The sequence below is a fragment of the Pristiophorus japonicus genome, chromosome 17 (assembly GCF_044704955.1).
Source record: "Pristiophorus japonicus isolate sPriJap1 chromosome 17, sPriJap1.hap1, whole genome shotgun sequence".
NCBI classification, from domain to species: domain Eukaryota; kingdom Metazoa; phylum Chordata; class Chondrichthyes; family Pristiophoridae; genus Pristiophorus; species Pristiophorus japonicus.
Window position 1 is genome coordinate 66944975 of NC_091993.1, and position 13958 is coordinate 66958932.

General features: G+C 43.8%; 1 protein-coding gene across 4 annotated transcripts in view; it reads right to left on the bottom strand.

Moving 5' to 3' along the window:
* The window catches only part of LOC139228201 (synaptonemal complex protein 1-like), a 395567-nt gene that overhangs the window by 146567 nt on the left and 235042 nt on the right, over positions 1 to 13958 (bottom strand). For all 4 annotated transcript variants that reach the window (XM_070859384.1, XM_070859385.1, XM_070859381.1 and 1 more), the window contains one exon: positions 4956 to 5159. In XM_070859384.1, coding sequence (XP_070715485.1) covers positions 4956 to 5159 — 204 coding nt within the window. The remainder of the gene's footprint in view (positions 1 to 4955; positions 5160 to 13958) is intronic.

Sequence of the window (13958 nt, forward strand, 5' to 3'; positions counted from 1 at the left end):
AACTGGTTGGCAGACAGGAAGCAAAGAGTAGGAGTAAATAAGTACTTTTCAGAATGGCAGGCATTGACTAGTGGGGTATCACAAGGTTCTGTGCTGGGGCCCCAGCTGTTTACATTGTACATTAATGATTTAGACGAGTGGATTAAATGTAGTATCTCCAAATTTGTGGATGACACTAAGTTGGGTGGCAGTGTGAGCTGCGAGGAGGATGCTGTGAGGCTGCAGAGTGATTTGGATAGGTTAGGTGCGTGGGCAAATGCATGGCAGATGAAGTATAATGTGCATAAATGTGAGGTTATCCACTTTGATGGTAAAAACAGAGACAGACTCTTATCTGAATGGTGACAGATTAGGAAAAGGGGAGGTGCAACGAGGCCTGGGTGTCATGGTACATCAGTCATTGAAGGTTGGCATGCAGGTACAGCAGGCGGTTAAGAAAGCAAATGGCATGTTGGCCTTCATAGCGAGGGGATTTGAGTACAGGGGCAGGGAGGTGTTACTACAGTTGTACAGGGCCTTGGTGAGGCCACATCTGGAGTATTGTGTAGAGTTTTGGTCTCCTAACTTGAGGAAGGATATTCTTGCTATTGAGGGAGTGCAGCGAAGGTTCACCAGACTGATTCCCGGGATGGCGGGACTGACATATCAAGAAAGACTGGATCAACTGGGCTTGTATTCACTGGAGTTCAGAAGAATGAGAGGGGAATCTCATAGAAACGTTTAAAATTCTGATGGGTTTAGACAGGTTAGATGCAGGAAGAATGTTCCCAATGTTGGGGAAGTCCAGAACCAGGGGTCACAGTCTAAGGATAAGGGGTAAGCCATTTGAGACCGATATGAGGAGAAACTTCTTCACCCAGAGAGTGGTGAACCTGTGGAATTCTCTACCACAGAAAGTTGTTGAGGCCAATTCACTAAATATATTCAAAAAGGAGTTAGATGTAGTCCTTACTACTAGGGGGATCAAGGGGTATGGCGAGAAAGCAGGAATAGTGTACTGAAGTTGCATGTTCAGCCATGAACTCATTGAAGGGCGGTGCAGGCTCGAAGGGCCGAAATGCCTACTCCTGCACCTATTTTCTATGTTTCTATCTTTCTATGTCCATCTCAGCAGAGAGAGGAAGAGGAGGATGAGGAGGTGGATGCTGACGTCGGCACAGACAATGAGGCTGGCGCTGAAGCCATGCCCCCGCCCCCCTGTAGACCGCATGAAAGGGCTCATGGTGGCATGATAGCTGCAAGACTATTACGCCAGGAGTTCATACATGGCCTGAAAGAACATTGGTGGTCTTTACAAGGCTGACACACTGCTGGGTGTGCAGGTCATACATCAATGGTGGGCATCACCTTAGTGACAGTTAAAGTTTAAGTTGATTAAAGTTAAGTGTAATTATACCCTTTGATTTTAAGGAATCACCAGCGTGTAACGGTGCAGCTATCTGAACCAATGTGCAACAAGGTTTTGTTAAATAAAAAACATTTAAACCGAACATTTGTCTGAAATCATAAGTATTTCTGTAAAAAACAACCCTCCCCCGCCCCCCCATGTGCCCCCCGCTTCTCCTCCACACCTCCACCCCTTCCCCTTCACCTCTTCCCCTTCCCCTCCTGACTCCAAACTCCAAACCGTCTGGCCGAGGAACTCCTCAGGTGATGCTTCATTGTGCGGGGGGAGGGGGCGGGGATGACGGCTGGAGCACTGCTTGGATGGATACGGGCGAGGACGGTCCTGAGGTGGGAATGTGCACCGAGCCAGAAGCAAGATGTTGCTCCTGGCTCTCATGTGTGGTTGGCAAAGCGGGTGTGGCACCTTGGGGTGCAGTGCCGTGCTCCGGGATCACTGGGAGCCCTTCTGCCACCAGTGTTCCTGGCTACTAGCTCCAGGGCCTCCTCTATCCCTTCCATGTTATATATTATTTGTTGGACAAAAACTCGATGCCAACTATGTTCTTGGTGCTTAGTAGGCTTTTTGCTGCTGGTGAATCTCCCTCGTGCCTCCCACAACAGCCAAACAAGCACAAACCACAGCCACACACGCTTTCAGTCCCTCTCAGCTCCCTCTCTCTCTGTCTCCTCTTATGCGCATGTCATGATGACCCTTGACCTCCTGAATCGCAGGAATCGAGCGTTGCCATGCCGTTGCTAAGGACGGCGACACTTTACGGCAGAAGGTCAGGGAGATTTAATGCTAACGCCCATTTCGTATCGCTCGCGGTAACACCCAATTTCAAAAATGGAGACTAGGGGCTTTGAGAATGGGTGACAAGCCGGCGATCTGAAAATCCATTTTTACCGCCCACTCCGGAAATACCGTCCATTTTCGGGCGATCTGCACAAAAGTGTAAAATTTAGCCCTCGGTGTGGCCTCACCCATACCCTGTACAATTATAGCAGGACTTATCTGTTTTTATACTCCATTCCCCTTGCAATCGAGACCAACATTCCATTTGCCTTCCTGGTTACTTGCTGTACATACATGCTAACTTTTTGTGTTTCATGCACAAGGACACCCAGGTCCCTCTGTACTTGCAGCACTTTGCAATTTTTCTCCATTTAAAAAATAATTTGCTTTTCTATTCTTTCTGCCAAAGTGGATAACCTCACATTTTCCCACATGATACTCCATCTGCCAACTTTTTGCCCACTCACTTAGCCTGTCTATTTCCCTTTGCAGATTTTTCATGTCCTCCTCACAATTTGTTTTCCCACGAATCTTTGTATCATCAGCAAATTTGGCTACATTACACTCAGTCCCTTCATCCACGTCATTAATGTAGATTGTAAATAATTGAGGCCCCAGCACTGATCCCTGTGTCACCTCACTAGTTACTGTTTGCCAACTGGAAAATGACCCATTTATCCCGACTCTCTGTTTTCTGTTAGTTAGCCAATCCTCTATCCATGCTAATATATTACCCCCAACTCTGTAAACTTTTATCTTGTGCAGTAACTGTTATGTATGTAAACATTACCAATGTGTAAGACTTGCCACCAGGGGGCGCACCTGTGGTAGACCCAAGGATCACCTGCACACCCTGGACAAGCAGGTATAAAAGGCAATCTACCATGCTGCTTCCTCACTCTGGAGTTACATTAAAGAGACCAAGGTCACAACAGTTTGAGCTTACAATATACAGTCTTGTGGAGTTATTCTGAACATAACAATAACCTTTTATGTGACACCTTATCGAATGCCTTCTGAAAATCCAAATACATCACATCCAATGGTTCCCCTTCATCCACCTGCTCATTACATCCTCAAAGAATTCCAGCAAATTTGTCAAACATGATTTCCCTTTCATAAAACCATGCCAATGATTGAACTATGTTTTTCCAAATGTCCTGTTGCTGCTCCCTTAATAATCAACTCCAGCATTTTCCCAACTACAGATGTTAGGTTAACTGGTCTGTAGTTTGCTGCTTTCTGTCTGCCTCCTTTTTTAAACAGAGGCATTACATTTGCTGTTTTCCAATCCGCTGGGACATCCCCTGAATCCAAGGAATTTTGGTAAATTACAACCAATGCATCCACTATCTCCCAACCACCTCTTTTAAGACCCTAGGATGCAAACCATCTGGTCCAGGATATTTGTCCACCTTTAGTCCCATTATTTTGCCGAGTACTACTTCTTTACTGATAGTGATTGTTTTAAGTTCCTCCCTCCCTATAGCCCTTTGATTATCCACTACTGGGATGTTTTTAGTGTCTTCTACCGTGAAGATCGATACAAAATATTTGTTCAAAGTCTCTGCCATTTCCCTGTTCCCCATTATTAATTGCCCTGTCTCATCCTCTAAGGGACCTACATTTACTTTAGCCACTCTTTTCCTTTTTATATACCTGTAGAAACTCTTACTATCTGTTTTTATATTTCATGCTAGTTTACTTTCCTTATTATTTTTTTTGTCGTTCTTTGTTGGCTTTTAAAATGTTCCCAATCTTCTGGCCTCCCACTAGTTTTGGCCACTTTGTATGCCATTGTTTTCAATTTGATACCCTCCTTTATTTCCTTAGTTAGCCACGGATGGTTATCTCTTCTCTTATAGTCCTTCCTTCTCATTGGAATATATTTTTGTTTAGAGTTATGAAATGTCCACCACTGCTCATCAATTGTCCCACACTTTAACCTATTTTCCCAGTCCACTTTAGCCAACTCTGCCTTCATAGTCTCCTTTATTTAAGCTTAGGACTGGTTTGAGATCCAACTTTCTCATCCTCCAACTGAATTTGAAATTCAACCATGCTATGGTCACTCATTCCAAGAGAATCCTTTACTAGATTTTTTATTAATCCTGTCTCATTACACAGGGCTAGATCTAAGATAATCTGTTCCCTGGTTGGTTCCGCAACTTACTGTTCAAGGAAACTATCCCGGAACACTCTATGAACTCTTCCTCAAGTCTACTCTGGCCAATTTGATTTGTCCAATCAATATGAAGGTTAAAATTGCCCCTGATTATTGCCGTTCCTTTTTTACAAGCCTTCATTATTTCTTGATTTATACTCCGTCCAACAGTGTAGCTACTTTTAGGGGGCCTATAGACTACACCCACCAGTGACTTTTTCCCCTTATTATTTCTTATCTCCATCCAAACTGATTCAACATCTCTTTTGAACCAATATCATTTCTCACTATCACACTGATCTCATCCTTTACTAACAGAGTTACCCCACCTCCTTTTCCTTTTTGTCTGTCCTTCAGAATTGTCAAATACCCCTGAATATTTAGTTCCCAGTCTTGGTCACCTTGCAGCCATGTCTCTGTAATGGCTATCAGATCATACCGATTTGTAACTATTTGTGCCGTCAACTCATTTATTTTGTTATGTATGTTAAACTGTCATTAGTTTAAATACTTCAAAATATTGCCAGGTACACTGCAATAAAAACTTATTTAGAATAACAAAAGTAATCATCTAAAGGCAATCACAAACATTGGATAACATAAGCAAACCTGATGATTTGGAACGATTTTAGTTTTTTCTGCAGGAGTCCAGGTATGGGTGCGTTGAATAATTGAAGCTCTTCCTGACTCTTTAAACAGTTCTGCTGATTTGGAAGCAGTGGATAAACTGTTTTTTCTAACAGGTGTTGAAGGTACTTCACAATTTGATGCATTATCACTGAGGTTCTTCAACTTGGAATTTGACTCCACTTTCTAAAATGGAAAGTATTTACAAAAATTTACTTTGATTTTGTCCCACAATTTTTTTCTATAGAGAATAATGGATATCTGGGAGTGATTCAACAACTTGCATTGATATCATAGAATAGCATAGAAGGAGGCCATTCGGCCCATTGTGCCTGTGCCATCTCTTTAAAAGAACTATCCAATTAATTATACTCCTCTGCTCTTTCCCCATAGCCCAGCACTTTTTTTGCTTTTAAAGAATTTATCCAATTCCATTTGAAAGTTATTATTGAATCTGCTTCCTTTTAGGCAGTTAATTCCAGATCATAATAACTCGCTGCGTAATTTTTTTTCCTCATGTTGCCTCTGGTTTTTTTGCCAATTACCTTAAATCATTGTCCTCTGGTTACTGATCCTTCTGTCACTGGAAACAGTTTTTTCTTATTTACTCTATCAAAACCCTTCAAGATTTTGAACGTGTCTATCGAATCTCCCCTTAACCGTCTTGCTCAGAGGAGAACAACTCCAGTCTCTCTAGTCTCTCCACATAACTGAAGTCTTTCAACCCTGGTAGCATTCTAGTAAATTTCCTCTGCACCATCTCTAAGGCCTTTATAGTGTCTTTAATATAGAAAATGTTTAAGACAGGAGAAGATTTAAGACAGCAATCTCATACATTTATATTAGGTAAGAATATCTAAGTGATATGGATCAAAGGCATATTTAAATGCCTTGGAATGCTTTACTACGTTAAAGGTGCTATATAAATAAAAGTTATTATTATTAATAATAATAAAGGCAGATAAATGGAGTTGAGGTACAGATCAGCCATGATCTAATTAATGGTGGAACAAGCTTGAAGGGCAGAGTAGCCTACTCCTGTTCTTCTGTAATCCATAAGAACATATGAAAGTAATCAATATCCTATTGAAAAATAATTTTCAGTGAATTTATTTTTATAATTTACAGCTGAAATTCTACAATACTAATCTGTCCCTTAAATGTATCACTGTCTATTTGGAAGGACTGTGGTCAAAAGGGCATGGTGCTAAGTAGTTTCTGGTCTTGCTTTTATCTCAAGACCTTCTGGAAAAAAAACATAAGAGTATTGATGGTTTAACAGCTTATCAATGAGACAGCACCTAACAATGCAGCACTCATACAGTACCGCATTGAAGTGTCAATCTAGATTATGTGTGAAATCCAATAGTGGGGCTTGATTCGGGTGAGAATGCTAACATTGAGCCAAACTGACTTATAAGAAAACAAACATTTGATGCATTCCCTGTGGATAAAGACCCTTTACCTTTGTACTGCTTTAACTCCTTGTCTGAAGAAATTGAAACTTTTCCATGAAAAGGAACGTTCATATTTTATCGGCATTTAGTCGGTGGGCAGCCAAGTAAACAGATGGAGTAGTTTTCTCATTCACTGCTTAGGCAGTCTATATATAGCTTTAACTCTAACTACAGTGAATAAAATGAAAAAACAATACTTTCTAGGCCCAAATAAAACTGAGAAAGTATTTTGGTAGGAACTCCAGGGGTGTCCTAAAGACCAAACATTTGGAATGCCAAATCAAATATGCTGATCAACAGGAAGAGCTTGCATATCAACAAAATAAATTTTCGCTCATGAGGTATGGAACAATGACAGCAATGCAGTGACACCGTTATCACATTGATAGGCCCTCTATGGGTCATTGACTACATCAACTTTTTCAGACGAATTCAAATCATGCTTTATAATCTAGCATTTAATCATGCCTTTGTAACTTAATTCCTGTGTCCATCTGTGTGTATGTTTTGGCTGCTGCCCCGGACTCGAATTCCATTATTTCTATCTCTCCATTTTTTCTCTTTTTTCTTTACCCTGTCCGGCCTTCATGCCTCCTTTTCTTTCTCCGCCTTCACGTAATCCATCTTCACTAACCCCTATTATCCACCACTCATCATCATTCCTACTCTACTGCTGCCGCTCAAGGCTCAACTCCCTCCTAAATAATTCCAAAGCTTCCGTCTATGCCTCCCTTGGCATCCTTTGAAAGACCCACCAAGGCACTCGCTATTGCCTCCAGCAACCCAAACTGCCCTATCTTACTCTCTCCCCGCCCTAACTGCCTGCTGCAGGCTAATCTCGCCAACCTCCTCCTTGTCCTTCCCAACTCTGCCCCTCTGGACTCTTCCAGTAAATTAGATATCATCACCCCTCTCCGCATTTCCCTTCAAAATGTACGTTCACTTGTAAAGAAGTGCCCACCGAGGCACTCGTTGATGCCTTCTAGTTAGCAGCAACACAAATTGCCACCATCTGGTGTCCTCCAAGGATCTATCCTTGGCCCTCTCCTTTTTCTCATCTACGCGAGGCCCCTCAGTGACATCATCCGGTGACACAACATAAGTTTTCACTTGTATGCTGATGATACCCAGCGCTAGCTCTCCTCCACCTCTCTCAAACCTCCATCATCTCTATACTATCAGATTGCTTGGATCAGTAGAAATTTCCTCCAATTAAATATCGGGAAGACCAAAGCTGTTGTCTTCAGTTCACGCCACAAACTTGGTTCCCTTTCCACTGATTCAATCTCTCGCCCTGTCTAAGGCTGACTAAGTCTGTTCACAATCTTGGTGTCAAATTTGATCACAAATTGAGCTTCCTACCTCATATCTGTTCTATCACATAACATATTGCCTTTCTTCACCCTTACCTCAACTTATCTGCTGCCAAAATCCTCATCTATGCATTTATCACCTCTAGACTTGACTATTCCAATGCGCTCCTGGCCGACCTCCCTAGTTTTACCCTCCATAAACTTTAGGTCATCCAAAACTCTGCAACCCGTGTCCTAAATCGCACCAAGTCCCGCTCACCCATCTACCCTGTGCTTGCTGACTTTCTTTGGCTCCAAGTTAAGCAACGCCTCGATTTTAAAATTCTCATCCTTTTCAAATCCCTCCATGGCCTCGCCCCTCCTTATTTCTGTATCCTCCTCCAGCTCTATAATCCACTTGAACTTTGTACTCTGCCTATTCTGGTCTTTTGAACAACCCCGATTTAATTGCTACACCATTGGTGGTCATACCTTCAGGATCTTAGGTCCCAAGCTCTGGAATCTCCTCCCTAAATCTCTCCACCTCTTCACTTTTCTTTTTTCCTTTAAGACGCTCCTTAAAACCTACCCTTTCAACCAAGCTTTTTATCATCTGCTCTATCCTATCCTTATATGGCTCAGTCTCAAATTTCCTTTTGTTGATAATGCTCCTGTGAAGTGCCTTGGGATTTTCTATTACACTATTAATTTAATTTGTTGTTTTTGTTAATATTTGTGTTCTCAGATGAAGATGATGGATTGCCTTCAGTCTGGGGTTTGAATCTATGGCCACAATTTCGCCTATAGAGGTGAAATCAGTGCGGCCGAGGTAGGTAGCGGACTGCAACCCCGCTGCTGCCTCCATGCCGGTTTCCCCCAAGACGGGATGGGTGGAGGTGCAAGATAAGTTGGTGTGAGTAAGGATGGGCAGGAGCAGGGTAGGGAAGGCAGAGTGATGGGGATGTGATGAGTGGCACAGCAGGATGAGGTTGAGTGCGGCTTTGCAGTAACGTTTTGTAATCTACTGAGATCATTAAAAGGTTTGCACCAATGCAGCCAGCTCCTCCTGACGACATCCCTGCTTGTGTCCTCCTGTACAATGTGCAACCAGGCTATGTTGATCTTCTGAAGATGTCTCTTTTGCCCATTGGAAGGGAAGAGAACCTCCCTGCATGCCGTGACTCCCTCCATATGGAGAGAGTCATGGGAGAGCTTGGGTGCAGCTGTGCACCTTTATACCATGCTTGTCAGTGTTTGCACCACCTCAATGTTGCAAAACACTGACAGCACTATTGTGAAATGAATGTGGACATGGTCCATTTAAGGAAAGTGGCTGATGACGCGTCATCAAATGACATCATCAGACCCGCTTCATTTTAATTGGCCGGGATCCTCGAAGGGCGGGCTGAATAAGCCCCATCTATGGAAAATTCTTTATAGAGAGCGGGATAGAGCCAGGGGTGGGGTCACAACCCACCACCTACCTCAGCTGCCACGGACTCACCAGAGTTGGCAAAATTGCAGCCAGAGTCTTTGGCTACTGGCCAAAAGCAGCATCCAGAAGGCCACCATCTCCAAACTCTATCTGCTTGTCTCTGAAAGCATCCAGGATTTTCCTGTTTGTCATTCTCTGATAAGCCAATTGGAGAGAAGCTGGACACAGAGCCAAATGTGCACTTCTGTGAGAAATGGACTGACATGTATAACAGCTGCGGGATACAGATAATTAATCTCATGCTCGCGGCTGAGACTGAAATTCCAAGACGGAACAAGGAAAAACATGAGCGTCAATCATCCTCCACACAGAATAAGTCAGCATCAGATAAGCTACCAACGTTCACACAGAATGAGTTAGCAGCGAGTGTGTTATGTATGCAATAAAGGTACTGAGTACTGTTTAACTGAAGAAGGTACAACCTTGTTTTGCTTTATTACGGCCTGACTCTCAAAATGTCTGGCCTTTTATACCAGAGCAGCACCATGTGCGTGCTGCTCAGTGGCCTTCAACAATGACACCATCTGGTTACAAAGAACATGTACATACATGACAGAGTGTTTCCTGAGAAACAGAAACTATCAGATTAAAAGTTATAATTGAGAGGTTCTGCTGACATTATAAGGGAAAAAGGTGCCAAACGTGAATGACTTGTCAAGAGGTCAAACAGAATATAAGGAAAGAGCAATCAGCCTTTTTTTTACTGAAGTCGGAAGAACGGACGATTAGATCAAATCGAACCCAGAGGAACTATAATCAACGACCTGACTGTTCATGTGCAATTGTATTGTATTAGTTAACGATTATTGTGATTATCCTGTAAAGCCATAGGTTTTTAATTTGAGCATAGTAAGTGCAAGAAGTACTGATCAATTGCAAATAGTTAGGTCAGATTTGATTTTGTCAGGGTATACTTCAGTAAGTCCCAAGGTCTGAACTCCTTTGTAAGAAGGCAAACTCTTACAGAAATTGGTGTCAGAGCAGAGACACTGAGCAGAGAATACAATGCCAAATCAAAAGAGTAAAACTATGGATGAGTTAGCAACAAAATATGTTACAAAAAAGTGACAGGTAATGGACCTGTGGGTGCAAGATATGGTTCATAGTGAAGATCCAGTGCAAAAGGCACGGGAGTGGGCCGAGAGACCTCTTTGTAGAGATGGAATGATGAAAGCTGTGTGGTTACTGGTATATCAAAAATAAATAGGTCTACAGGACAGGAATTAGTAACATTCAGAAAAGATAAGGAAGAACTACTTAAGAAAGCTAGTGACAGAGAAGACGTAGTACATCAGTTACTGAAGAATTTAAAAGAAGAAAAGGGACAAAGAGAGGCAGATAGATTGAGGCACAAGAGTACGATAGAGTCTCTGCAGTGACAAGTAACAGAATGCAACCGCAGGTGTGACAGTTGGGAGCAGGAGGGTAATAAAAGTTGGAGCCGTGCCGAGGTGGCAGAGAGAACGACTCTGAATATAAAAATGTCGTTTAAAGTACTACAGCAACAAAAATATGAGGAAACTGATCACACCCAGTGCCAGCAAAAAAAAGTGAAATTAAAAGCAAAATTGGCAAGCACAAAGGGTATGTTGTATCTGATGAGCTCAGGCACGGTAGTCGAGCAAGATGAGGAAGCAGAAATAGGAGATAATAAGGGGTCAGATGGCGATCCGCAATGTGGCAAAAGTGGCAGCAGGAGGGAGGAAATAATAGACAAGGAGGTAATAAGACCTGCTATAACTGCGGAGGAAAGGGACATTTCATTGGAGATTGTAAGAAACCTAAGAAGAACAAGTGGGACTCTTCAAGTCCAAAACCATTGACACCACCACAGGATAGCCAGCCTGGCGGACCAGAGGAGAGAGTTATGCAAATATTAGTAAAGGCCTTACAATAGGTGGTAGGGAAAGGGGTTGTGAATGTAGCCACTGGTAATAACCAGGGTGACTTACCCCCTTCCTAATGAAGGAGCCGTGTCCAGCCCGAGGATCTGTGTCCACTCAGATACGATGAATGGGGAAGACTGTGTATTGACATAATAGTGGAAGAGAAAAGAAGAGAATACCTAGTGGACATGGGGGCTTCCAGCACCGTGATACACTCAGAGACTCCCTCAAGAGCCCCATGGTCATGTGGTAAACCATTTACTTTGGTGGGCTTCACTGAGAACGAACAGGCTGGTATCAAAACCTTTAAGTTTCAAGATAGGCCCCTTGGAAACCAAGTGGGCATATTCATGAAATGGGACCAACCAGGATTAGGTGTCCTCGGGCCAGACTGGATGCTGGCTCATAATGTTATTGTAGACATGCAGAATGATTGCATATGGGGAGCCGCGGACGAAGATCGGTCCGAGGAAGTCATCATCATCATCATCATAGGCAGTCCCTCGGAATCGAGGAAGACTTGCTTCCACTCTTAGCATGAGTTCTTAGGTGGCTGTACAGTCCAATACAAGAACCACAGTCTGTCACGGGTCAGACAGATAGTCATTGACGGAAAGGGTAGGCAGGGAGCCTGGTTTGCCGTATGCTCCTTCCGCTGCCTGTGCTTGATTTCTGCATGCTCTCGGTGACGATACTCGAGGAGCCCAGCGCCCTCCCGAATGCACTTCCTCCACTTAAGGCGGTCTATGGCCAAGGACTCCCAGGTGTCAATGGGGATGTTGCACTTTATTAGGGAGGCTTTGAGGGTGTCCTTGTAACGTTTCCTCTGCCCGCCTTTGGCTCGTTTGCCATGGACGAGTTCCGAGTAGAGCGCTTGCTTTGGGAGTCGCGTGTCTGGCATGTGGACTATGTGGCCTGCCCAGCGGAGCTGATCAAATGTGGTCAGTGCTTCAATGCTAGGAATGTTGGCCTGGACGTGGAAGCTAATGTTTGTGCGTCTGTCCTCCCAGGGGATTTGCAGGATCTTGCGGAGATATCGCTGGTGGTATTTCTCCTTCGACTTGAGGTGTCTACTGTACATGGTCCACGTCTCTGAACCATACAGGAGGACGGGTATTACTACGGCCTTGTAGACCATGAGCTTGGTGACAGTTTTGAGGGACTGATCTTCAAACACTCTTTTCCTCAGGCGGGCGAAGGCTGCACTGGCGCACTGGAGGCGGTGTTGGATCTCATCATCAATGCCTGCTCTTGTTGATAGGAGGCTCCCAAGATAGGGGAAGTGGTATATGTTGTTCAGGGCCACGCCGTGGATCTTGATGTTTGGGGGGGGCAGTGCTGTGCATCGAAGAAGTTTTAATGATCCCAAAGGGAGTTAGGAAATGTGGGCCTGCATGTATGATGCAGCCCAAGGGCCCATATGACATAGGACAGTTGGTAAATAACATACCTGAGGAGTACAGATTGATGGTACAGACAAACAGGGGAGCTTTTGCTACACATAAACATGATTGTGGTAGGGTGACAGGCATGGAAGTGCAGATAGCTGGGAAACCAATGATTAAAGCCCAGAAGCAGAATAACTTCCCAAGGGATGCAGAGAAAGATTTGGAAAAGACAGTGACTTCACTGGTTGAACAGGATGTTCTAAAGCCGCTGGCCAGTTTGGTCAGTTAAGAAACCGGATAACTCATTGCAAATGACCATAGACTATCGGGTCTTAAACAAAAATATTCGCACCTGTGTCCCTACCATGGCAGGGTGGCAGACCTGATTGGAATTATCCCCTCATCGGCAACGATATTTACTGTGTTAGATATCTCAAACGGGTTCTGGTCAATACCGGTCAGACAAGAAGACCAGTACAAGTTTGCATTTACCTTTAAGGGACAGCATTTGTTTGCCACGTTTTGGGTGGTAAAACATTTTGGCGTGTTCACTGGATCAGGCCCCCTTACCCTACTAACCCACCACATGGCCACCAAACTTTTATTGGATTGCTGAATAAAGGAAGGAACCGTCAGTAGTGCCCGGAAAGCAAAGTAGACGCTGCAATTGTCCGAATCGAACTTGAAAACAGTTAGTTGGAAGAGCCTAAATTGGCAGCAAACCTAAGTTATGCAGGAACACCACACACCTGTTTGATAGATGGAGTTTGGGAAACGGGAATAGGATTCCAGACGGGAGAACACCCCACCGGGAGAGACATCTATGTAGACGGTTCAAGCTTTGTGGAAAATGGGAGGAGAAAAACGGGGTGTGCGATTTATGATCCAAGGAAAGGGGTGGAGTTAGCAATTTGCTTGCCGGATGGTATAAGTGCCCAGCAAGCAGAACTGGTGGCGGTAACCTATGTGACACACCCCATGGAATTTCCACTCCCTACACCATATACTCAGACTCTATATTTACCTGTAACTCCTGTATGGGGTCCTTGGCAATATGGGCCAGAAGAGGGTTTAAGTCGGCTGATAGGAAACCATTAGTGACAGCACCCTCCATTTTGGAGGCCACAGGAAACAAAGGTGAAGGCTATTTCATGCAAAGGTAGAAACCCATTCTAAAACTAAGCCCAGGTGGAAAGGAAGTAAGAGGGCAGACGAGTTAGCAAGAGAAGGGGTGGGACAGGGAATCCCGTGGGATCAATCAGGAGTAATGGCAGCCGTCCTATCAGGTGCGACTGACGCAAAAGGTCTGGTGGCTCTACCACTGAGCCTGAAAGCAGTACAAAGAAAGTATGTGATACTTTGATATTATTAAAGAAAAGACAGAAGGGATGTTCTTGGAGGGACCATTTGGAGCAAGCGACATGCAGTTAAGGGAAGGGATGTTATTTAAAGGAAACAAATGGATAG